At 47.3% G+C, this 26185-nt stretch overlaps 1 protein-coding gene across 3 annotated transcripts in view; it reads right to left on the bottom strand.

Annotated features, from left to right (window-relative positions):
* The window catches only part of gria4b (glutamate receptor, ionotropic, AMPA 4b), a 93701-nt gene that overhangs the window by 43018 nt on the left and 24498 nt on the right, over positions 1 to 26185 (bottom strand). For all 3 annotated transcript variants that reach the window (XM_030362274.1, XM_030362272.1, XM_030362273.1), the window contains exons 3-5: positions 12468 to 12707; positions 3342 to 3526; positions 1117 to 1170 (exon numbers count right to left, since the gene is read on the bottom strand). In XM_030362274.1, the coding sequence (XP_030218134.1) occupies positions 1117 to 1170; positions 3342 to 3526; positions 12468 to 12707 (479 nt within the window). The remainder of the gene's footprint in view (positions 1 to 1116; positions 1171 to 3341; positions 3527 to 12467; positions 12708 to 26185) is intronic.

Below are 26185 nucleotides of genomic sequence, written 5' to 3'. Positions count from 1 at the left end.
GGGCAGGGTTGGCTTGGAAGAAAACCATTTATGGAATAAAAGATGGATGAGTACCGAATCTTAACAAAGTGTTCCCCCCTACCAAGTGCTACCCCTCTTGAGAAAACAACTTCTTCCTTTCCTCTGTACCCCCCCCCCCCCCCCCATACACACACAAACACATATAAATAACCCCAAAAACCTTCATCTCTCCCTTCATTTATCACACAGCTCCCTTGCCTCAGTACACCCCACCCACCAACCCCATACACACACACACACACACACACACACACATAAAAACCTCCCCAAAACCGTTATATCTCCCTTCCTCTGTCTCAGTGGTCCACGGGGCCTTCCCCCCTCGCTCGGTGTGGATTTAAACAAGAGGCTGCAGTGCGAGTGGCTGCAGAGCTGCGGTGGCAGCAGCAGCGGCCCCTGAGCGGCCTCCTGCCAGCCTCAATCTGCCTCAGCGGTCCGTTGCAGTGCAGCCAGCAGGACTCGGGTGTCCGTTTAGCCAAGGCCACCTGACCAGAGTAGCGCCGCCACACAGAGCTGAGGGGGACTCAAGGACAGGGCGGGCGGCAGGGTGTACAGCAAGAGCCACAGACGGGGAGAGGCAGACTGACAGCCAGACAGGCCATCAGAGTGACAGACAGGCAGGCCCGGTTGCAGTGAGTGAGATAGCCAGACAGGCAATCAGAGCGACCGACCGAGAGGCAGACTGACAGCTAGACAGACAGATAGACAGACAGCTAGATAGACAGACAGCTAGACAGAGAGACAGACAGACAGCTAGATAGACAGGCAGCTAGACAGACAGACAGACCGCTAGATAGACAGACAGCTAAAGGCATGGCCAGCTCGACAGACAGCTAGGGGAGACCCCTTAGACGGCAAGAAAGACGGACAGACGGACAAACCGGAAGAGGCCATAGACAGCTACAGAGCGATATGGCTAGACAGACAATCGTCTATGGAAATAAACAGACAGAATTGCTTGAGAGACAGACAAGAGGTCATGGGAGATAGATAGACAGACAGAGCGATAGACAGATACACAGCTTGACGCAGAGAGATAGCTCGAGAGACGGACAGACAGACAGGATATACAGACAGTGAGACAGGTGTCCTTACCAGGTTAGCCATGATGTAATGGTATCCCTTGACGTGTTTGCCCACACTGACGATCTGCAGGGGTGGGTTTAGGGGGGGGGGGGGGGGGGGGGGTGATGAGAGAGCGGAGTTAGAGAGATCAGCGATAACCCGACCAGATGAGCATACTTAATCACCTCGCCACGCGGCTGACAGCCCACTTCCTGCGGGGCCGCGGCGTGGCTCTGACCGCCGCCTCTAATGGAGAACGCAGGGGTGTCCAAACAAATGAGCGGCCGCGTGTGCGCCTGCGTCTCGGGCTGTCGCGGGGAGTGTCACACGTCCGCCCCTGAAGCTGTGACAATGTGCCGCCCACGCACCCCGAGATGACACCGGAACACAACCAAAGCGACACCACAACATCCGCACTCTCACCGGCTGACAAAGTGAGCCCAGTACGTACTGACAAACACATACACACGCACACAAAGGCACACACACACACACACACACACACACACACACGCACGCGCACACGCACACGCACACGCACACGCACACGCACACGCACACACACACACACACACACACAAGCAGAGTGCGGTTGGTGGTAAAAAAGAAAGTGTGAAAGGGGACATCTGCTCGGAAGTCCCAAAAGGGAGTTAATAAGGCGTTGGAATAAAGTGGAAAAATGACACACTGCTCTGTGGAAGCCTTGGATGGGGTCACCCAATATAATAGCTATTCCCGCTGACAAGACTGTGTTGGTGTCTTTGTTAACTCTGGGCTTAACCCACCATCCCGCCCTGGGCTTTTGTATACTTCACAGCAACCGGTGGGTTTTTAATAAGCCAAATGGGTGGAGAATTATACAGACGTTGCTCATTTCACGGCGAGCAAAAACTGCCAAATCAGTTAGCGGTAGACGCTGCTGTGTCCATATGTGACTGAAAAACAGGTCTGGCAATGCCGTCGAATTCACAGGGGATCAGAAGAGCAGCTGCCCCTCATTACCTCAGGGCAAATTCAGGCCAATCTGTTGATAATCAGCCCAATAAAACATGGTGATCCTGAACCCAGCACTCCACATGTGCCACTGCTCCTAGCCCTGACGCTAAACGCATCAGACTAAAAGAGTACAACCGTTTGCGGCAGTCTAGGCACAGGAAAGAAAAATGTGTTATGTATATTTAGAGCTTGTGCCGTGCAACAAGCAATGAGGTGTGTGTGTGTGTGTGTGTGTGTGTGTTTGTGTTTGTGTGCGTCTGTGTGTTTGTGTGCGTGTGTGCGTGTGTGTGTGCGCTCCTACGGCAGTATGTAGCCACAAAGAGCTCTGATATGTATGAGTGTGTGATTGTGTGTGAGACGCTCTGTGGCGCACTGGGGTCTATCAAGATGTAACAGGACGTCTGCCAGTCCACCCCTGGGGCAAAGATGTGTATGTGCATGAACACACACACACACACACACGCTCAGATGCTCAGACGCGCAACCCCCTCCCCCCTGCACATGGACACACGCCAGAACGTGCGCACATTGAGTTGTTAGCGCTGTGACAGATGTCAGAGCAGAGATTTCCCGAATCATTGAACTATTAGGGAGACACCAGTTGCCCTGGAGGACCATGGGGAGTGGGGGCGGGGGGGGGACGAGACGATGGGGGGGGCATTGTCTCTGAGTCATGTGTCTCCCGGCCCCTCGTCTGAGACAGCCAAGGGTCAGGAGCACGGGCCCCAATGTCTCGTTTATCCTGCACCAGAGGCTCGGCAGTCCTGCTACCAGCATTTCTCCAGCTTGTTTGTTAGTTTGTCTGGGATATCTTTCTCACTGTTGTCCCCCTCGAGGTTGGCCCACACACTGTGGTAAAGTGCAACGTGTCCATGTCCTACTAATTGCGGTAAAAACACATCTCACTAATAGATCGTTTTTATTCGGCATGCACAGACAAACACGCACACACACACACACACACACACACACACACACACACACACACACACACACACACACACACACACACACACACACACACACACACACACACACACGCATACATACATATAAAAATATATTTGTATATATGCTTGTACTGCAGTCAGAATATGAGCATACACTTCCTCTACAGCGATACAGTTTCTCAAACCGACGCTGTGCTCCCACGACATTACAACACACACACACGAGACGCAGAGCAGAAACACATCATGACTCCAACACAATGGGGCGCTGAGAGGAGGCCCCTCCAACCCCCGGGGGGGGGACGTCACCTGCTCCAGCATGTTGTTGAGCCGCTCCGCCTCCAGGTCGATCACAAACTTCTTCTCCTGCCGCCGGTCCAGGTCCTCTAGGAGCCGGCGGTAGCTGGCGTCGTTGAAATTCTCCACGCAGATGGCGCTCACCTGCCAGTTGTTCTGGCCCGCCTTCTCCATGATGGCCTGCAGGATGGAGTATCCTAGCGGGGGGGGGAGGGAGAGACATGCTTGGTTTGAGATGTGACCCACTTGTAATGGGTGATAAAACCTTAACATCTTCTCTGACCCATACATTCCCCATCTGGATCCTCAACACAAACGGTGTGGCTGGATTACCTTACACAGATGGCTTTTGAACTTAAAAGCTATAGACTATTAAGGCTGTATACCTTTTGACGTGTGCACGGCTAAACATACTGTATCATAATGTAATGGGATGTGATCCACATCAATGGGAGTCAAAGGGTCAGAAGTGTGCTTCCACCGTCCTCTCAATCGAGACCCACAGATTGTCTTGAAACGGAACACAAACCCATTGGGGTGGCGTTAACTTGGGGTAGCACCCCAATACACCTCAACACTGTGCAGCCGAGCCCATTTCTAAATGTGCCACTCCTGGAAAAAATATATATAACGCGGCCTTGAAGTACATCCCATATTATGTAATGCGAGTGCTTCGAGCGAGCTGTGAAGTGTATTTGGCTTAAACAATAAACCGGTCTTGGATTCAGCGACCCGTGCATTGGAGCACTGAACTGGTCTAAAGAAAGGCACTGAAATTGTTTTGGTTTTATGTTTTCAAAAAAATAAATAAAAAGAATTGGCTCAGTACGGTTCGGTGACAACATGGAACATTATATAAATAGAACTGAGATTTCAATGAGAGAAAAAAGTTGCCTTCGGTTGCCCAAAATCCCTGGTCTGTAGAAAGTGCAACAGGCACACTCTGGTTTGTGTGAATATCATAAATCCTTCATCCCCCTCCAACAGAGCCGCTTCTTTAGTCAGTAAATGAAAGAAAACTCAGACAATATGTTGGCATACTCTGTGTGTGTGTGTGTGTGTGTGTGTGTGTGTGTGTATGTGTGTGTGTGTGTGTGTGTGTGTGTGTGTGTGTGTGTGTGTGTGTGTGTGTGTGTTTGCGTTCGTGCGTGCGTGCGTGCGTGCGTGCGTGCGTGCGTGCGTGTGTGCGTGCGTGTGTGTGTGCGTGCATGTGTGTGTGTTAATGTGCCTGTGTGCATGTGTGTGCGTGTGCATGTGTGTGGGGGGGGGGAAGAGGGGGAGGAGTGGATTGGTGGTGGCGGGGCTGTGGACCTCGCTGTCAGCTCTGTGTTGATAGAAGGCAAGTGTCCCGCAGCAGACCTGGGTGCGGTGAGGGCGGCTGCTCTCTCACCACCCCCGCCAGGGACAGATGTTCCACCCCCCCCCCTTTTAAACGCTCCCGCCTGGTGGCCATCACAATCTGGCTACCCATCTCCCTGCACTCCCAATTAGAGGAGAAACCCACCCGCCCACAAACACACACACACACACACACACACACACACACACACACACACACACACACACACACACACACACACACACACACACATTACCATCACAGATTAATCCACATGCCCCAAGCAAAGGTGGGCTCCCGTGCCCCCTGTGTGGTGGTTGGCTCCCTTCTGAGTCAATCAAAATCATTCTTCTGTATGCACCCCTCATAACTCTGGGTGTGTCTTTGGCCCGTGTGTTCCCTCACCTGCCCATCAGGGGCACTGTTTTTCATTCCACATGTCCTCAACACCTCCGCTCCTTCTCCTGTCGTTGCATCTCTGTGTGTCCGAGTTCTTGAGGATAACATCCACAACCGATGTGATATTTGACGTCTTTGGAATTACTATTTATTTATTTATTCTAATCAATAAATTATGTTTGTGCCACATGCATGATGTAAACGTTGTAACCTAGCTACTGCTACAGTTATTGAGCTCATTTTGACCTTAATTCAAACCGAAAGAGGGACAGATCCACTCTAAAATAACTCTTGCAAATGCATACATACTGACATAATAAATATTAATCACCACTGAATATCTAACCCAAATCTGTTTATCTTTAGTCTTTCCATTCTGTGGTCTACAAATTGTCCCCATTTAAAGAAATGCAGAAAACCATGTTCTCCAAGCATTTAGACAGAAGGGATACAAGACTGTGAAATGCAACTGAAATGGGGATAAAAAATCCACATCATTAAAGGCAATGTCACACTTAGCTATTTTATAATATAATAGAGTACTTCGGCCTGCCGTGTTCGGAGAAGATTGCAGTCTGCTAGATAAACTAAATTCTAGCGAAAAAATAATGAAAAAGGTGGCTAATGGAAGGTCGATAGGGGATTTGCATTCTCAATTGGTTCGATTTGTAAAAATAAGGTACATTTTCCAATCTCTCTGCACACTGTCACATTGGTCACATGGAAACGAAACAGAATCGATGTACTTTCTTCAGAACACAAGTATAAATGTGAACTCTCCTGTATTTTCCTTAAATTTAGATCCTAATTGTTAGTGGCATGATTCCTAAATGAGCCTATTAAAATATTTTCAATAAATGTAAAGTTCCCTCCTCTGGTCAATAAAGAATCAATGTTGGTTGGAGATTATGATCTAAAGATGCCTGGACTGGTCTTCTGTCCCACCGTGGTTGTTTCTGCTGAGCTAGTGAATAGGCAAGATGATATGAAGAACTCGTCTAAACCAGAGAGCTTTTCCATTCTTTTCTTAGTTGAACAAATGGTGTGAACATTACTCTGCAGAGTCAGCAGTTTTATGTGCAGTGTGTTTGCCTGTAATTGATTCAACTAAATTTTCCGATAACACATGTTCTCTATAATTACTTTGAGGATTCACCACACACAGCACAGGAAATGACTTGACAAGCAATGGTTTGTATAATCAGTACACATCTGTTTTATAGTTTCCTGCGTCATTGGTTATTCAGTATCTCAGTATCTCTATATAGTCATTTACATTGAGATTGCAAGGCTTGTATATAATTCTGTGGATATTGACTATCTTGAATAAGTTGAAGCTGCAGACATAGGTGATTTACCTTGTGAACAACCATATTACAAGAGCGGAAACTTGATTTCACATAAATACTATTTTATATGGAGCTCCAGAACTACTGAGCTGGATTTATATATGTATATGGTACCATTCCATCTTAAAGGTTGGGTATGGGATTTGCGAACACCAGCAGATTTTGAAAAGACACAACTCAAATGGTCCTACCCCCTCTCCTTCAACGCTGACTCTGACTCCACCCATTCCAAGTACATGGACGCGCAATCATGCACGAGCGAACACAGATGCGCGAGAGCGAGCCATTAGCAAGTTAGCTAGCTCCAGTAGCTACCGCAGGATAACAACAAACAGAAGCTTGCTCTGGGTCACGAGCTTTGAGTACGTGCACGAAGGGGTCACGCTCGGGGGGAGGGGGAGTGCAGTACGACCGTCTGATTGACGTACTTACTGTCCAATGCCCCTCGGTGGGTCTGGAAATCATGGGCTGGAGTTTTTCGAGCCCTGCCCGTTCCACAGATGATTGACTTGTTTAATTTTCATGTCAGTACTTCTAACTCAGTGGCTGTAAGTAGGTTACGATAAGGATTTCAAGTAATTTTGCAAAAATTGCCTAAAAAGAGAATTCCATACCCAACCTTTAAATACTTTTCAGTATGGGAGTTTTTTTATGCCGTTTGCAATTATACTGGAGGCCATTGTTAATTTATAGCTCCAGCCATTGAATTGACCTTCTAGTTTCCGCATTAATGCAAAAATACTGGCTTCTCTCTTGGTGAAATGAATGATTACAGAATGCAATGAATCAGCCGCTGTCATTCACTGAAGCTGCACTACCACTGCCTTCTTTGTAAATGGGTGAATGGTTTCAATGGTGGTCATGATGTTTCTTGAGGATGGCTCGAATGATGGAAGAATAAGAGGATGGATGACAAAAAGGATAGAAGGATGAATGAAAGGAAGGATGGAAGGATGAATGATAGGAAGGATGGAAGGATGAATGATAGGAAGGATGGAAGGATGAATGATAGGAAGGATGGAGGACAGGAAGGTGGAGGGATGGCTGTATGGATGGCTGCCAGAGACTCCTGCCTCAACAGCGCTCCATCAGCAAGAACCACAAGAGAGATCCTAACCCACTGTTTCCCTTGGAATGTTCCTATTGGGAACCTCTTAGCAGAGTGTATGTGCGTAACCTCTATTGGTTTTTCCAAGAAGCTAATAGCCTCAGCTATTGTTTTTCCAATAGCTACTGCCCCCACCAGCCTTTCCTTTATCAATGCATCTCATTAACCACCTCTCACGGTGCCATGGGGGGGCTGCATGCATCTCGTCCGGGGGTTCCCGTTCACTTCTACGAGGCCAACAGTCAGGATCTGGGAGCAGCCTCGCTTTGCTTTGGCGTCTGCTGCTGCCCGTTTACACCGTCTGATGACGCATGATGACCCACTCCGAGGGCCTTCAAGCGGCCTCATGCCTTGCGTCTCCATTTTAATTAAATGATTACATCTATCATTTGATCCAGACCTATTAGCCTGGCGGTAGCCCAGCACAGGCCTGTTTAATGTGCCTGAACAGCGACACACTTCTGTGCTCTTCTGTGCCGTTTCTCTGCACAGCCGGGAAACCGAGAGCAGCTCTCAGTCACATAAAAAACATTTCTCCTTGGTTGGTTTTATCATCGTCTGGGGGCAGTAACCTCTCCCTTTTCCGTCCCACCACAACAAACCCCACCCTGCCTGCACCCCGATGTGCAGCCAAGAGCTGGAGATTAAAAACGTAGTCACGGTGTAATGGAGATGATGTGATAGCACACGGGGACGCGGACTGTAAACAGTGGCACTGGTGTTGGAGTCCCCCCCCCCGTCCCTTCTGCGTGTGGTTGATCGCGGACCAGATAAATGTGTAGCCGGCGGTGGTTAGAGGAGATGCGCAGAGAAGCAGCCGGTTACATTCACCGCGGTTACGGATGGCACCACCGGGGCTAACTTGCATGGCGAGCGTTTTTTGAAGCAATACATTGAAGGAAGACATTAGCACGTGTGTTTGTGTGTTTGTGCGTGCGTGTGTGCGTGCGTGCGTGGGGCTGCATTTTCGGCAGTCAATCCTGCACATGCACTGCAGGGGAAGCACATGTACCTTCATTCATTTGTTTCCGTATGTATATGCTTGTATTTTCAATGCATTCATTTTGCATCTCAGGGTGTGTGCTTGTGCAAAGTGCTTGTGCATGATAGTTGGAACATGTCGGGTGTGTGTAAGGGTGTGTGTGTATGTGAGGGCAACATAGGGGAAGAAGGGTTTTGTGGCCTTACGTCACATTAGATCACTGCCCCAATCACAACACTCCCTCCCTTCCTCTTGGCCTCCTCCAGAGAGACTACAAACTAGAGTGTATTCACTGTGTGGGTGCTTATTTTAGTTTTACTTCCCAATGTGTTTCCACCAATGTTTATGCATCTAAAGTCAGTTCAACCAGTATATTATCTAGACTATGTGCGTTAAGTCCACATCGAACCTCTACTGGCTATGCAGTTCTTTACCCGCTTTTTACTGCTGTACAGCTTACAGGATACACTTTGTGATTTTAATGTTGTATCCATTGGTGATTTTCAACATTCACCGGACTCACCCCTTGGACTCACCCCCAAGACTCACCCAGAGGACTCACCCACACGACTCACCCACACGACTCACCCACAAAACTCACCCACACGACTCAAACGGTTAATGCTTGTATATTTCCACAGTTAGAGAGCTGTAATTTGGAGCGTGAATATCTGTTGGATATCCAATATCTTTCTAGCTTAAAAAATGATTTCAAACTAGATTGAACTTCTATTGTGACACGTGCTTCTTTAATACACCACCATAGTTGCACTATTCATCTAATTTGCAAACATTGGTGTCACTTGGGCCAGCCACTTTATGTGGGCGAAAAAAACTATTTTATTCTCAAGCCCTGAGAATAAACACCCTGCTTAAAAGCCTGAACCAAATACACATCAATATAAGATAAACTATATTTAGAAGAAGTCAGAAAAAAATTATAAAAAGATTTGCAATAGCCATATTTTTGTAATCGTACTTGACGAGTACGTACTACTCAAACATTTACACGTTTGAAACCCTCCTACATTCTGTTGGGTTCTCTGTTTTAATAGTCATTAGTTATTGCCGGTACATCCTAAGATTTATCCAGCTCTCCTCTTCTCTGCCTCTTCCCTCCTCTCCACACACATTCCCTCCTCTCCTCCACATCTCCCCTGCTTTCCTCCACCTCTCCTCTCACCTGCCCTCTCCTTTCCTCCCCCCCCCTGTCATGAATACACTGCCTTCGCCTCTGGCACCTCTATCCTCCCTTTCACATCCATGACAAAACACACACGCACACACACTCATGTTTGCAAAGACCCACATTCCCATGCATGGATTTACATAAGAAACAAAAGGATTCACGCTCATTTGATCAAATGCCCATTCACACAAACACTAAAGAAGCATGCAACAGAACCAGGCTACTACAGCTCTCTCTGACGCTGTGCTGCCGGGAGTCAGACAGGAGCTCATCGACAGAGGGTGGCCATGCGGCGGATTATTTCACATTTCAGTCAATACTGGATGAAGGCTCGGCTCGCTGTGTGTGTGTTTGTGTACGCCTGCGTGCTTGAATGTGCATGCGTGCGCATGTCTGTGCGTGTGTGTGAGTGTGTATGTGGCCGTGCGTGCATGTATGTGTATGTGCACGTGCGTGTGTGGAAAAAAAAGCACACACAATACTAGAGAGCAGCAGAATACTATTGGATTCAGTAGTATAGCTCACACAATAGTCTGATATTACTCACATATTCCATCTTGCACACATTCAGCACTTCCTGTTAAGATTGAATGCAACAATGCCTGACCCACAACAGACCTTCTGTTGACAAGAGACATATTATTCAGTAATTGCTGTGCTATTCTATGTTGTTTTGACCCGTTCCGGAGGGGGTTTGTTGTCATTGAAATTCAGTGTGCTATTGAACGCAATCGAACGCCCCTCATGCAAACACACTCTAAGACTAGTAGTTGAGGGACCATTTAATGAGTCAACTGAATATTTTGCATTCATTCAGGCTGCCCTTCATTTCGCCAATGAGGCCTCTCAAAGTGTGCTCCATGCGATGCCTGATATTCATGCGTTCACACACCGATGGTGATGTGAATGTCAAGCAATTAAGGCACTCAGGCACATTTTCTAAGCATGTTTTCTCAGATTCAGTTAAGAATGATAGCCACTTGCCAGCAAGGCCAGTCGAGAAAGTGCCTTGGTACAAAAATGAAGTAAACAAAATCATCTCATAGTGGGCATGGCAAGCATACAGTTTGGATTTTCCACTTTCCACTGGCTTTTTCCAGCAGCACGTAGCCATTTCTCACACCTGAAAAATGCTTATTGTTGAGGATTTTGCGTCTATGGAAAGCAAGAGTTGCAGAAATTGATTTCCACTGATCAGCTTAACCAAAGAAAGGAAAATAGGCCAAGAAAAATAAGGATATAGTAATAAAGTGAGGTGATACACAAAAGGTGATACCATGGTCCTCACTGAAAGATTACAAGCTTGCAGAATAACAAGACATATTGTATTTTTCTCGTGTATCCCGATTATACCTTTTTTCAGCAGGAGCACTCCTGATAACTGAAGGTGACCACATGAAAATCTATAATCAATAAAATGCACTTCGCCTCTTAACCCTCTGCAACATTAAGATCTTTCTTTGTTTTCCCCACGACCGAGGGATTACGTTTGGGAAAGTGTTGCCTTATCTAACCACAGACGTCCACTACACAGTTGTGGCACGTGACCAATAAAAAAATATGAATTCATATTATGATGATTATTATTGAAAATGATCAACTCTAAAAAAGTCTCGCTGTGGAATGGACACACTTAGGGCCGGTAGTTTCACCAAAGTTTGAACACTGTTGAGCAGTGACCCGGCTGTCCCTGTTGTACTCACAGTGCAACTGTCAACCGCTACAGCCACCCGGCGTTTGGAGGTGACAGCCCCTGACGCGCACACACCATTTTGGGGACATCTTCTCGAACAGGACGAGGATGAGAGGAGAGGGGGGGGGGGGGGGGGGGGGGGGCAGCACCACGCAAACAGCCTTCTAGCCAGCAGGGAGTCTGTTCCGCCAGTCAGTCATGTCCTGATCGACACCCCCCACACACATACACCCCCTGTAGGCTGTTTCAACACAGCGGGTGGAAGTGAAGTGAGAACAGGGATATACCACCAGGAATGGATGTACATATACCTGCTTCGGAGTGTGTGTGTGTGTGTGTGTGTGTGTGTGTGTGTGTGTGTGTGTGTGTGTGTGTGTGTGTGTGTGTGTGTGTGTGTGTGTGTGTGTGTGTGTGTGTGTGTGTGTGTGTGTGTGTGTGTGTTTTATAGCTCTGTTCTCTTCTAACAGCCTTTATCTCAATATGTGTATATATATATATTATGCACATATTCTTCAACATTTAATCAATAAGAAGTCACTGTTAACCAAATGGACTTGCAGTGGGGTGAATTTCTGCATGGAGCGGTTAAAGGGTTAAAGTGTCGGGGGATTGAATCCAGAGCCATAGCCGAGAGTCTTACTTTATCAATACCAGGAATAACATTATTTATTTATTTTATTAATTAATGAATTCAGCTGTCACAGCAGAAAGTTCAGGACATGTCTAAGAACATATGCATCTCTGTACATCCATTGACAATAGGCCTACACCATAATTACAAAAACTCCTAATATTGCAATTGCGATTATTCATTGCAATTGACAGATTATGATTAAATTAATATTCTGCAGCTCCTACTGTGTATAAAAAATTACATAATAACCAAGTCATGCCGAGTCTGAACAGTAAATAATTTGATTTGAATGAAGGACACACAAAATCAAACAAATACGCAGTTTGTTTTCATTTGATAATTTTTTCCTAATTTTCCGTCTAATTCCAGCGGAATCCCAAACCGCCATTTTGAACCCCATCCCCCTCCACACCGACCACACCCACAGCCGTGTGAGCCCCCTTACCCCGGTCGGTGTCGTAGAGGAAGACGAACTTGTTCCAGTCGTAGTGGTCCAGCAGGGACAGCAGGGCCCCCCGGATGGAGGGCCGCAGCTGCAGGGTGAACTGGCTCTCGCCCTCGGTGGGGAAGCTGGGCGTGATGAGGCTGATGTGCAGCGCCCCGCAGAAGGACGTCAGCGTGTGCACCGAGCGCTTGTCGTACAGGCCGAAGATGGCGAAGACGCCCCGAGAGTACTGCGAGCAGACTGGGGAGAGGGAGGGAGAGGGAGACAAAAGAGGGGAGGAAGAGAGACGTAAGAAGAAGGGTTTTTGTGTTTATTTATTGTGGTGTTTGATGCTTTGGATGTTTTAAATAGTAGGACGGGTCATAGCAATGGTTTTGATTTTGAGAGAAAGAGAAAGGAAAGTGAGACAAAAGAAAGTGATGCAGAGAGAGGGAGAGAGTCTCTCTCTCTCTCTCTCTCTCTCTCTCTCTCTCTCTCTCTCTCTCTCTCTCTCTCTCTCTGGCTCTGGTAGTGTGCATGAGGTAATGTTTTCTCTGTGAGGAATACACACTGGGTTCCTTTAATGAGCGCCGCTGAAATGCGACACGACAAACGGGTGCCACAATAAAAGGGACACCCGTTTGTCATCCCCCGTTTCCTCGTACCATTCGTCATCTAAAAATAATCTGCTGTACTGCCGCGCTGGCTAAACTGGGAGCAGGAAACATCAACAGTACTCGTCATAAGCACCGCATTCTAGTCACTTCTCCCTCGCTCTCTGAATCTGTTCATCGTCGGCCCATGAACATGATTCACTCCAGAGTAGGAACATTGTGTTTAAGCTGGAACACACACACACACACACGCACACTCACACACAAACATATGAAAGGACCCACATGCCTGGATTTAGATAAGAAGCAAAGAAGGACGCATACACATAATCAAATGCACACACACACACACACACACACACACACACACACACACACACACACACACACACACACACACACACACACACACACACACACACACACACACACACACACACACACTCACACACACACAATAGGATAAACTCTAAAGTAGGCATCACACACACACATGCACACACACAAACACACACACCAACACACACAGTGTACTGCTCCAGGCTTCTCCTCATTAAATTGCAGTTTGGCTGTCTACAAGACCCATAACATAATTGCCCATTTTTCTCCCTCTCTCAGTCACTCTGTCTGTCTTATGCAAACACACACGCACACACACACAGACCACAAAGGAAACAGCAAAGGGGCAAACAGCTTTTGCCAGCTACTTTTCCCACACTCAATATTAAACGGACGTGTTAAGAGAGGCTACTGAGAAAAATATAAATGAGCAAGGTGGATAAATCAGAGCCGGTGGGCAGGTGTACGTGGCTTCAGACCGTGAAGCTGTTGTACCTGCAATGGTTGAGAAGTCACTCCAGACTCACAGACGCAGTGAGCACAGCCTTGTGGGCGAGAAAGGCCCCGTAGACAGACCTGACTCCCCAGGGAAGGGGAGAAGGCTGTGTGTACCCACTGCACACAAAGCCAGGAGGCTACCCAGCGGGCCCTTCCAACCCCATGTGGGTGAACTATACCATTTTATACCTACACATCACACACACAAAGTCCTCCACAACCCGGGGGGCATCAACCAACGGCCACACCTGAGAGAGGCAAACATGCAACTACAACGGCAGCAGGGAGATACCCGACCAGAAGCGAGACAGCAAATCCAGGGTAATGGACCTCCTACCCCCTGGCCCCCACCCCCCGCCCAACCCCACATTCACCCCCCCCAACGGTCTGTCGATAATGTTTACGGAGATGGGTAAAGTCCTTCTGTAACCTACAGAGGCAGACACAGACTGCCTCATTGGATTAGGTGGTGCAGTTGCGCCACTCAATCCAGAAGGAAACATCAAAGTTAATATAATACAATGAACACAGGATATAATACAATGAACAGGCAACATAAACAACAAACACTGCATAAATACACTTTTGATTATAAAAACAATATGCATCTCATCCACAACTGAATTTAATGAAATATGCTAGTCATATTCTCAAAGATATACCCCGAAGCTAAATCAAAGTAAGTGACTCTACTATAAACCGGGCAAATAGTTTGATTAACTCAACCCCTATTAACTATCCCAACCGTGACCATTGGCATCGTTGATGTACTCTGCAAGCTTGGTTGTTTTTTCCGGGGACAGGTCTCACCTGCGCAAAGTGTTAATGAGATAACGTCATTATCTGTTATTAAAGGCCTGAACGCCTCCAATGGTGACTGTGAAATAATTACCCTGAGATTGCAAGCACAGCAGTGCTGCCCTCTCTGCCCGGCCTTCCCCCCGGCATGAGGTAACGGCATGGGCAGGTTATGGCCCAGTGTGAGTGTGTGTGGGCTTTTGTGTGTGTGCATGCATGTGTGTGTGTGTGTGTGTGTGTGTGTGTGTGTGTGTGTGTGTGTGTGTGCGTGTGGCCTAATGCATCATCAGCCTAATGATGCACATCTGGCCACACCTGCTCCCATCACAGCGAGGACCAATTTAGCAAAATGTTTTTAATAATGCGTGTCTCCATGTGTGTGTGGAGAGTGTGTTTGGGATTGTAGGTGCATGAGGTAAATTTGTATGTGTGTGTGTGTGTGTGTGTGTGTGTGTGTGTGTGTGTGTGTGTGTGTGTGTGTGTGTGTGTGTGTATGCAGTAATTAAGTGTGTATATGTGTGTTTGTGTGTGCCTCTGTGTGTTTGGTGTGTGTGTGTGTGTGTATGTGTGTGTTCTAGCAGTAAATGTGCATGCGTGTGTGCTTCTCCCAGGGTACGGCGTGAGCGTTCAGACTCTCTACTCCAGAACTGTTCGCACAACCAAATGATGATGCCTCGTGGGACCGGCCCGGCCAGTGGGTTGTCCCCTCGGCTACTGATATCCAAGCATTGATGGCCTCTTTCGTTCATCGTTCAGCCCACAAGTATCTGTCGTGTATAGGGCCCTTGAGTAAACAGCAAGGTTTAGCTGAATCTGTTAATCACTTTTGTTTCAGATATCGTTTTAGCTACATGTTGTGTGTAGCGTGTAGCTTGTTGAAGATATTGCTTCATCACATCAGTGACGTTCACTGGCATTATGCATTACTCCCCTCTCTATAAAGGAAGGTTGGAGGCAGGAAGCAGGGTTGTATGAAGCAGGGGGGGGGGGTTGTTGGACATTCACATGGACATTCACACAAACTGTGGAGACAATTGTGTCTATTTTCACGAAAGAAAAAGGTGGGTCCATACCGATAACCATTGTTTCTTTATCCATCCTGACATTTAACGTTTCAGGTGCACTGCAGCATTGGCTATAGGGCAGGCTTAGGCAGAATATAAGCAATAGTGTTTAACATAAAAATAAACGATAACAGGAAATACGATTCTGTCAATCACAGTGAAGGGTGTCACGGTTAATTCTAGCGCAACCTGTGCACCCACGTGCACAAACGTGCACGGACACAGAAACAACAATTGGTTCTAGATTCCATATTGATACCAAGGAAAGTCACATGCGGGGAGCAGGTGAGCAGCGGTCAATATTGTTCCCCTTAACAACAGAACGCTGGCTGTACAGACTCTAAATGAAAAGCAGCCAAACACTGCTTGTAGCGAAAAGATTAAAACCGCTACAGACAGGTAGTTTATTAAAGCTGTGCTTGGAATGGATGTGAAACGATGTGAGGTGCGATCACGGGCACACACATATACACACACACACACACACACACACACACACACACACACACACACACACACACACAGACACACACACACACACACACACACACACACACACACACACACACACACACACACACACACACACACACACAAGAGCATGCAAGCTTGGAAAACAGTGTAGCAGGAACCCTTGATTTGAACTCCCTGTAACACAATAGCCCAATAATCATTTATTCGACCTTATAAAGAACGTTTGTGTTGCAGTAAACGGACAAAGAAGCGGGAAAAAAAGGGCAATCAAGAGCAGGGTGGATTTGCCGCTGTGTTTGGGAAGATTGATGAGCGGTTTCTGGAATGGATGCTTTGAGTTAGTCCAGTAGAAATTACATCACGTGTTTGATTTATAAGCCCTCTTAAAACCCATGCTTCGTCCGATGACTTATTATAATGCAATCCTCACCTAATTGTCATCAAACTCCGAAAAAGTGCGTGTGTGAGCATGTTTACAGACACACCACCACAGTACGGTAGAGTAATAACACCCTTTATCCTCAGAGCATCGTCTACAAAAGATCCCATGGTGGTGGCTGTCAAAGTTAACTTTCCTCACTGACCTTATGAGCGAGGGTAATTCATTGATGTTGCCTTAATGAAATCAACAACAGGGATATTACCATGAATCATCCCATTAGGCTTACATCGGGCCCAACGTATGGCATCGCGTTAGCGCCTAAGCTTTAGAGTCTCAACGCAATAACCTTTAAAGCAACCGCCGCTTTCATCTACTCTGGGTCGGCGAGGAAGATTGCTTTGGTGACAAAATGCACACATGCACACGCACGAGATCGCACACACGCACACGCACAATTGGCAAATAATTGATCCTGTGTGTTTCCGTGGTGTCCATGCGCTCCCTTGACAGCGCGGTTGTAAAAATGAATTGATGTATCAAACTTAACCTGCTGATTGATTTGTGATCTGAAAATCAATTATAATCCATTATAATAATACACTCCATTTGAAATTGGAAATCAGGCACTAAATCTGCAGATGGGCTTAAGCCTGGCGGGATGTCTATGCTGCAATTTCATTTTGATAGTTTGAATTGACTTCAAATCAAAGCCAATAGTAATTTCTGAAACGAGCTGTTTAGCGTCTACACCCGTTAACCTTGTTGTAAATCCTTCCGTTGTTATCCTCCTCTACGGAGAATAAACCGCTCTTAAAAAAAACACATTTCTGATAGTGATCCCAAGGTTGTCTGGACACTACACGGCCGAAATAGGATAGAGACAGAAACAAAACAAGCTTGTAAAATTCATTCTAAGCCCAGGACAGTTAACAGATGATTTTACACTGGGCTGCTGAGGCTGACCTTCCAGAATAGGAATCAGACCACCATACCCCAGGCCTTAATACAGACCCGACACACTGTATGCTACACACTGCAGCACCCCGTGGCCAAGCAATTCACATTTACAGGTCAACACACATGTACTACAATACGCTGGCGGAGTCGCAAATAGATTGTCCGTCACCTTCTACAGCCCAAGGACCCTTTGGTGGACAGAGAAAGAGAGCGAATTTGAAATGAGATACAGTATGTCTAGGAAAGTAACAGTAAATAACAAAGTATAAGTGTAAGTGTAATATGTAACTGTATGAAAGCAGAAACCGTATTAGGCCAAAGAGAGCACTGACACAAAAATGTCTGGATTAAACCAGGAATGTTCACAATATTTTCACAGTGAAATAATTTTGGCAGGCCACAGCAATGCCTTTGCAGACCCCATAGTGTTGGTGGACCCCCAGATGGTGACCCTGGCCAATAGGATGTATAAAGCATCCTTCTAGCTGGCATTCCACTGGTTGGGAGGAGCTTTCATGAGGGGCCATGGACTGACTTGGCCCCAAAAAGTTATGGAAACCCCTCGCGTGACCATGCTGGCTGAAGCAGTAAATCTACACTGGCTATTTGCATTACAATGGCTATGTGCATCACCTCAAATAAGCTGTTCAACAAAAGGGTTTTTATCACCTTAAAGAAAAATGTGCTTTTCACCAAAAGCGCTTGACCGTTTATATGGAAGCAAAGTTCAAAAGTAACACCTGCTGGCAGCCCATGGCTGATAGATTAGTATTAAATGTAGCATTTATTCAATCAAAAAATCTAATTTCTTTGTGAGGAGTTAAAGGTAAAACCCCCCAAAATGATGTTGGACCTTGAACGTAAGGTTTAACATTTACCTCAGGGCCGCTTCATGACAGGCGCGGTTGTTTTGCGTACAAGCCCGAGAGACGCGTCACCCCGCCACACAAAAACACATTTGTGCACAACGGAGGGGTCAGAACCGAGACGACGCCGGCTTCAATCCATCAGCGTCAAACAGCGAATCAAACGGACGGGGTTCAGCCCGCCGCGACCCGCTGGCAGGGGAATGATGGCGGTACGATGACAAGAGAGTGGATGGCGGTGAGGGGGCTGGGGGGAGACGGTGGGGGGCCTCGGGGGGAGATGGGGAGGGGGCTGGGGGGGAGATGTTGAGGGGGCTGGGGGGGTAGATGGTGGAGTGGGGGGGAGGACTTTCAGCGACAGACAGGAGCACTCAGCGCTGGCCGTTTGGACTGTACATTCTCTGGCCCGCGTGCACACAGCCGCGCTACTGACCCTGAAACAGCATCCGCTGGCCTCACACACCACTGCACAAACAGGTCAGAGTGCATGACATTATATATACACACACACACACACACACACACACACACACACACACACACACACACACACGTTGAAACACACACGCAGGCACGCACAACCCCCGCCAAAAATGGATGGGTTAAATCCATGTTTTTTTTTACATAACCAGCAGTGATTTAAATTACAACCGGCCACTTGTGTCCAAAACATCCACACACAACCCCTGAAAAAGCACACTCATTTAACAATATTTCTTTACGGTGCTATGGTGCCACGATCAGGGCAGTAAAGTAAAGGTTACCCCCCACTCCTCTCTCTCCCCAAGTGCTGGAGTCCCTTCATTATCTGTCCTTTCTGCACAAGAGTCGTGAACGAGGTGGTGGTGGCGATGATGGGTGTGATGGTGGTGTTGGTAGCAGTTAAGTTGTCCTTTATTGTCCCTTTTTGGGGGCATTTCTTTCTCTGCTTTTGAACCATCCGGGAGCCAGTGAACACACACACTCACACAGAGGAGTGACCTTGTCAGAGGTGCACACACACGGGGGCCCAACGGCACTCCTGGTGGGTTTTCAGGTGCCTTGCTCAAGGGCACCTCATCCGTGGATGAGGACGTAGGAGAGTGCTGCACAACCATTGTGCTGGTGGTGATAGTGGTAGTGGTGGTGGTGGTGTTGGTGGTGTTGATAGTGGTGGTGGTGGTGGTGATTGTGGTGGTGGTGATTGTGGTGGTGGTGGTGGTGATAGTGGTGGTGGTGGTGGTGGTAGTGGTGGTGTTGATAGTGGTGGTGGTGGTGGTGGTGGTGGTGGTGATTGTGGTGGTGGTGATTGTGGTGGTGGTGGTGGTGATAGTGGTGGTGGTAGTGGTGGTAGTGGTGGTGGTGGTGATAGTGGTGGTGGTAGTGGTGGTAGTGGTGGTGGTGGTGATGGCAGGCTGGCTGGGGAGGAGGGGGAGGGGTGATTGGGCTGGGGCGTCTGTCAGACGTAAATGTGGGCGGTACATAGTGACACACTTTCTCTTCTCGCCCGCAGGTGTTGCAACACACGTCCCCTCCCACTGACGCACACACAGACAAACATAGACACACACACACACACACACGCGCGCGCGCGCTCTTGTAGGAACACCCCATTTTCATGGCGCTGACTAGTCCACTCAGTGCTGTCAATTGTATTGATCCCGCCACAGTGTGCAGGCCTACAACATTGAAGCGCTCATTTTGAAGCAGAGGAAAAACCTCATCAAAAACATAAAAAGGGACAGCCAATAAAAATACGTGTTTATTGGTTGCTCTATAAACGGCTGTTAAACGACGACAGCCACTTATCTCGTGTAAAGCTGTTGTACAAGTGGTCGTCATGGACACCGTACCACACACACTGAGCCTGGTTAACATTGGAGTACATTACTTTCACTTTCACACAAACACCCAAAAAAAGGCCGAAATTGATTGTGTATTACCGAGCCGAGTTACTCAATGGAGGTAAGAAAGTCAATGACAACAGGAACAACACACACAAAGCTGCTTAAAAGAATGGGGGACAGAGCCCTGCGGTCAGGTGTGCATTATGGGCTGTGGCGGAGGCACCAACTGGCGCCCCAGGGTTGCGTGGTCGTTCCGCCGCCCCACAGTCGTGGTCAACATGCGGATTGACCCCGCCCTGCCCCCACCGCCTCCGCCATTGTGTGTTTCTGCAGTGAGGTCACATCCGGGAGAGATTAAAGTTGTCAGGGGCACACGCATGTGGGTGCGCGGAATGCGTGCAATAGCGAGTATGTGCGTGTGTGTGCACATGTGTGTGTGTGTGTGTGTGTGTGTGTGTGTGTGTGTATAAGAGGTGGTCACTCAATATAAGTCAATACTGTACCTCTATTGTGGATCAGGACATAGGTACATGTGGAACAGAGTAGACGGTTTACAAATGGTTGTGCGTTCTCGCCCTGTGACTCTGCCAGACCGCAGCCTGCCGCAGCGTGCGTGCATGTGTTTGCCGCATGTGTGCCAGTCAACGACTGGGTGTGTGTGTTTGCGTGCGCCCCGGATACAGTGACTGTGGCGCCTGTGCCGTGAGCATTCTGCGTGCCGTGCAGCAGCGCTGCGCATGATCTGTTTCTCGTGGGATGAGATAAGAACGACGGGAAGAATAGAGAGCGGGAGAGACCCCCAGGGTGTCAGTGCGCTATATGTCCGTACCACGCATGAGTACCACTGCTAGACCACCCCTCACATTCACTGCCTGCAACACACACACACACACACACACACACACACACACACAAACGCACACACACACACAGAAACACACATACACATGCATGCTTGCATGCGGCAATCTGCTGTGTATACTTGACTTCATCTCCCACCTTGCCACTGGGGAGAGAAGAGGGATGGGGGAGGTGATGCTTGGCAGCCCGGCTCATCAGCTAGACCCTACTGCCCATCACACACACAGCCTTTTCTCAAACACACACACACACACACACACACACACACACACACACACACACACACACACACACACACACACACACACACACATACACACACACACACACACACACACACACACATTTTTTGTCTAAGAAGGTTGAATGAGGTGTGTATGTGTGTGTGAGAATGAGAAGGGTGTGTGTGTGTGTGTGTGTGTGTGTGTGTGTGTGTGTGATGTCTATCACACACTATTTGTGTGTGTGATAGACATACACACACTATTAGTGATTGTTAAGGGAGTATGTGAGCGCAGCGAGGAAATCTGTGTACGTAATCGTTGTGTAATGTGTAATTGCATATAATGTATCGGCTTAATGCCTGATCCTGGATCATCAATTCTGTGTTGACTCCTTCCCACACACGCCCCTGCACCTGACAAGCTAAACAAAGCCTGTGCGGCGAATGACACCATATTGGCCAGTTAGCTTGATGTGCTATAAATGCTATACAATCAGGCAGCTTAGGTGGATTCCTATCATTATGGTGCATTATACACCCACACACACACTCTCTCTCTCACACACACACACACACACACACACACACACACACACACACACACACACACACACACACACACACACACACACACACACACACACACACACAGACACACACACACACACACACACACACACACACACACACGCGCACACACACACACACACACACACACAGACACACACTTCTACGTATAGATAAAAAAAACACACACATTTGGGAGAAGGCAGAAACTACACATTTAAGAGGATCTCCAAGGACAAAGGGAATTGTCGATCAGAAACAGCAGCTTGATCAGCTGGCTGTGCAATTAAGCAAAGTGCAGCCTGCAGCCGTTGGACACTTAAGCTATGGCTTCGCTCGGCTCCTCCCACTTCCTGGTTCATGGCCACGGCGATGCCCTCATCGTCTATGATGACAGATTTTAAATATGTCGGCAGCCGCCATTATGAGTCAGCGTGATGACGCACACTACCGGCATTGACAACACTTGGTGCTAAAAAAAAGGATGAATGAAAGAAAGACGAAAGAACAAAATACGAATTATATATATTTTTAGAAATAAATGAAAGCACGAAAAGAAGAAAATCGAAAGAAATACAATCACGACATCAAACATACATACAAAATTAGGGCCGGGATTCTGGGAGGGGTAGGCTACCAAGGACAAAACGGTTTAAATGAAAAGCATTGGGCATCAAGGGATGAGTGAACTAAACTCCTTGTAAAGCCGTTACCACTTAGCATCTATAAAACATGAGCTAACCAGGGGGTGCCCAGAGGAGATCCACAAAAAGATAGAGGAAGGAGGTACAGAGACTGAAACATATCATAACGATCATAATGCAATACATGAGAGGGACAGAGATATATGTATCAATATTTATCTGTCTGTCTGTCTGTCTGTCTGTCTGTCTGTCTGTCTGTCTGTCTGTCTGTCTGTCTGTCTGTCTGTCTGTCTGTCTGTCTGTCTGTCTGTCTGTCTGTCTGTCTGTCTGTCTGTGAGAGAGAGAGAGAGAGAGAGAGAGAGAGAGAGAGAGAGAGAGAGAGAGAGAGAGAGAGAGAGAGAGAGAAACAGAGAGACAGACAGAGAGACACAGACAGAGAGACACAGACAGAGAGATAGAGAGAGGAAGAGAGAAAGGAAGAGAGAGAGGAAGAGACAGAGCTAGCTTGTTGTTCTATGTCTGGTTCATAAGAATCCTCAATATTGATTGTTACATAATACCATAACATGTTATGAACAGTTGGCTTCTATATATTGGATCTGGTTGAATGATATATATATATATATATATATATATATATATATATATATATATATATATATATATATATAGTGGCATATCAGAGGCATTAACATGACATAACATCATGGATAGGCATTTATTCACCATTTAAGGATCCACAGGGAAAGGTCAATGCTGCAGAAAACAAATGCAAACAAAATTTTTAAATCCTTTCAAAATCCTTTGTGAAATTCAACCAAATTCATCGCTTGCCCCCGATGAATTTTCAATCAGATTGATTCCGCCAATCTGGGGAAAACACAACTACATTCGCTCAGAATAGCTTGATGTGGTGCTATATGAATATTCAGCAGGCATGTTAATTAAATCCGATTTGAAAAGAGCAGGGGGGGGAAACATTTGCGGGGGGTTGTTAATGATATCGTAATTGATGACTTCAGGAAACACAGTTTTTGTTTAAGTAAGAAAACACAAGGTTGAAAAAGGAGCGAAATCTCTCTCTCTCTCCTATTTCAAGCTTCTCTCTCTCTCTCTCTCTCTCTCTCTCTCTCTCTCTCTCTCTCTCTCTCTCTCTCTCTCTCTCTCTCTCTCTCTCACTCTCTCTCTCTCTCTCTCTCTCTCTCTCTCTCTCTCTCTCTCTCTCTCTCTCTCTCTCTCTCTCTCTCTCTCTCTCTCTCTCTCTCACTCTCCCTCTCCATCTCTCTCTCCCCCTCCCTCCCTCCCTCCCTCCCTCCCTCCCTCCCTCCCTCCCTCCCTCCCTCTCTCTGCCAATGACAGGCACATGCCTCCGAGCTTGATGCTGGCCCCATTTCTCCCTCTCCCCCCCCCCCCCCCCCTCCTTCCTTGTCCAGTTTCCCTGCTCTCCAATGCAGACTCCATATCTGTAGTCCATCTTTATGCGCACCGAAAATAATAATAACGGCATTAAATAATCATACGAAGCGATAGGTGTGTGGTTGTGCTGCTTTCTTTCCTTTAGGTAAGACATTGTTGGAGGAAATGTACTTATCAGTGCCAGACCTTCACTTCCCTGCTCCGAAGAGCGCACTCTTTTTTTTTCTAACAGCATCTGTATTGCATAGTGCTGCAGTGTAGTAAAGAATAACTGGGTACACAGAGAACAATTCAATGGAAGCATTGTCGGTAAACTCCTCAATACACAGTCGATCACACTCACACTCGATCAAACATTGCAGAGACTGGGACAATCCCACTGGTGGCTTGCTAGTCCGAGTCCCCAGTTCCAGAGTGACTTGTATGAACCCTGTTTGACCCCTGGTTGGTTATTCCCCTTTCTGTAATGGGGGCTATTAACATGCTGCTTACATGAAAGCACTACACCAAAGTACACATGTTCATCATGCCCACAAAGCTGGCCCCCCATGTGTCTAGGTGTAGGAAAGCTCAAATGAGAGAGAACATAAAAAAAATAGTAATATGTTGCTGTCTTTAGTTGTCTTTTGTGTGTGCGTGTGTGTCTGTGTCTGTGTGTGTGTCTGTGTGCGTGTCTGTGTGTGTTTGTTGGGGGGGGGGATTGAGCAGTGCACAAACACAAAAACACTAACACAGGCCGACACACCAACCACACTCCCTGTCTCTGAAGCACAACCAAACACACACACACACACACACACACACACACACACACACACACACACACACACACACACACACACACACACACACACACACACACACACACACAGAGGCAAACACACACACAGAGGCAAACACACACACACTCAGAGGCAAACACCGTGAGCAGAGTAATTCTCGGTCTGAGGACAACAGTTCCTTCTTCAGCAGATCCTGTCAGATACACTCATCCTCAGAAATGCACCAGGCTTGTCACGCACACACACACACACACACAGACCCCCCCTCACACACACACACACACACACACACACACACACACACACACACACACACACACACACACACACACACACACACACACACACACACACACACACACACACACACACACACACACACACAAACACACAGGGTTTTCCTCCAGCAAATGTCTGAAGAGTCAGGGTAAAGTATTGGGGACAGGGAGAAAACATGAAAAAAACGTTTTTTATTTCTCTTCCCAAATGGGAGGACAGCAGAGCAGTGATTCAGAGGGGGAGGGGGGGGACAGGACGTAGAGGTGCAAAGGTTTATGGGTAATGAAGAGAGGACACTGTTACATAACAACATTGGGCTAAGGTGACTTCAAACCAACACCATCATCCCGAACATCACCAGGGTGTGTGCGTGTGTGTGATTGTCGTTGGTGAAGAGGAGTCTTCATGTGATATTGGGGAATCTCTTCACGGCCAATGGGCTCAGATGTATTTAACGTCAATAAAGCACATGAATAATTAGGGAAACAAAAGGGGAGAAACAGGAGAGAAGCGGTATGATTAGGGGCGCTTAAACGTGAAGCGAGCGTCGCCTTAAGCGTGTCATCTCATCAGCTCGACACAAATAAATTAAACAACAGCCACACCGTGACACATTCATCACCGTCGTACTGCTGTTTTCTATCAACATAATTAATTTCCCCCCTCCGTCTCTCTCTCTCTCGCTCTCTAGTCATCCCGTTATCTCGGTCTCTCCCTCTTTCTTTTTTTAACATTCACTAGTGGAGTGGGGGAATAATGGGTTGACAATGCTACGAGCATCGCTTTGTGACGGGATGTGAAAGGAGGTTAACACACCGAGGGTGCCTTTCCTCCCTGCACTTCACGTCGACAACGGCGTTCCACCAAACAGACGAACAAACAGCGACCGGGGAGAGAACACTTCTGTCCTTTGGCTACCCACCATGCAACGCTGTTTCCTTTGGTGTCCTGCAAATGACATTTTCCTCTGTGCTGCTCAAACGCTGGCGTGGCAGCGGAGATATACCGTCCTATATATAGAAGAAACGCTAAAAGCTATTCAAAAGAGCAGGAGAAAGAAGAAAAGGAAAAAAGAATAAATAACTGCCAAGCCACACACACACACACACACACACACACACACAACATTTGAGGAATCGCCTGGAAAAG

The sequence above is a fragment of the Gadus morhua genome, chromosome 7 (genome assembly GCF_902167405.1).
Source record: "Gadus morhua chromosome 7, gadMor3.0, whole genome shotgun sequence".
Classification (NCBI taxonomy): Eukaryota; Metazoa; Chordata; class Actinopteri; order Gadiformes; family Gadidae; genus Gadus; species Gadus morhua.
This window is presented reverse-complemented; position numbering and strand designations above follow the sequence as displayed.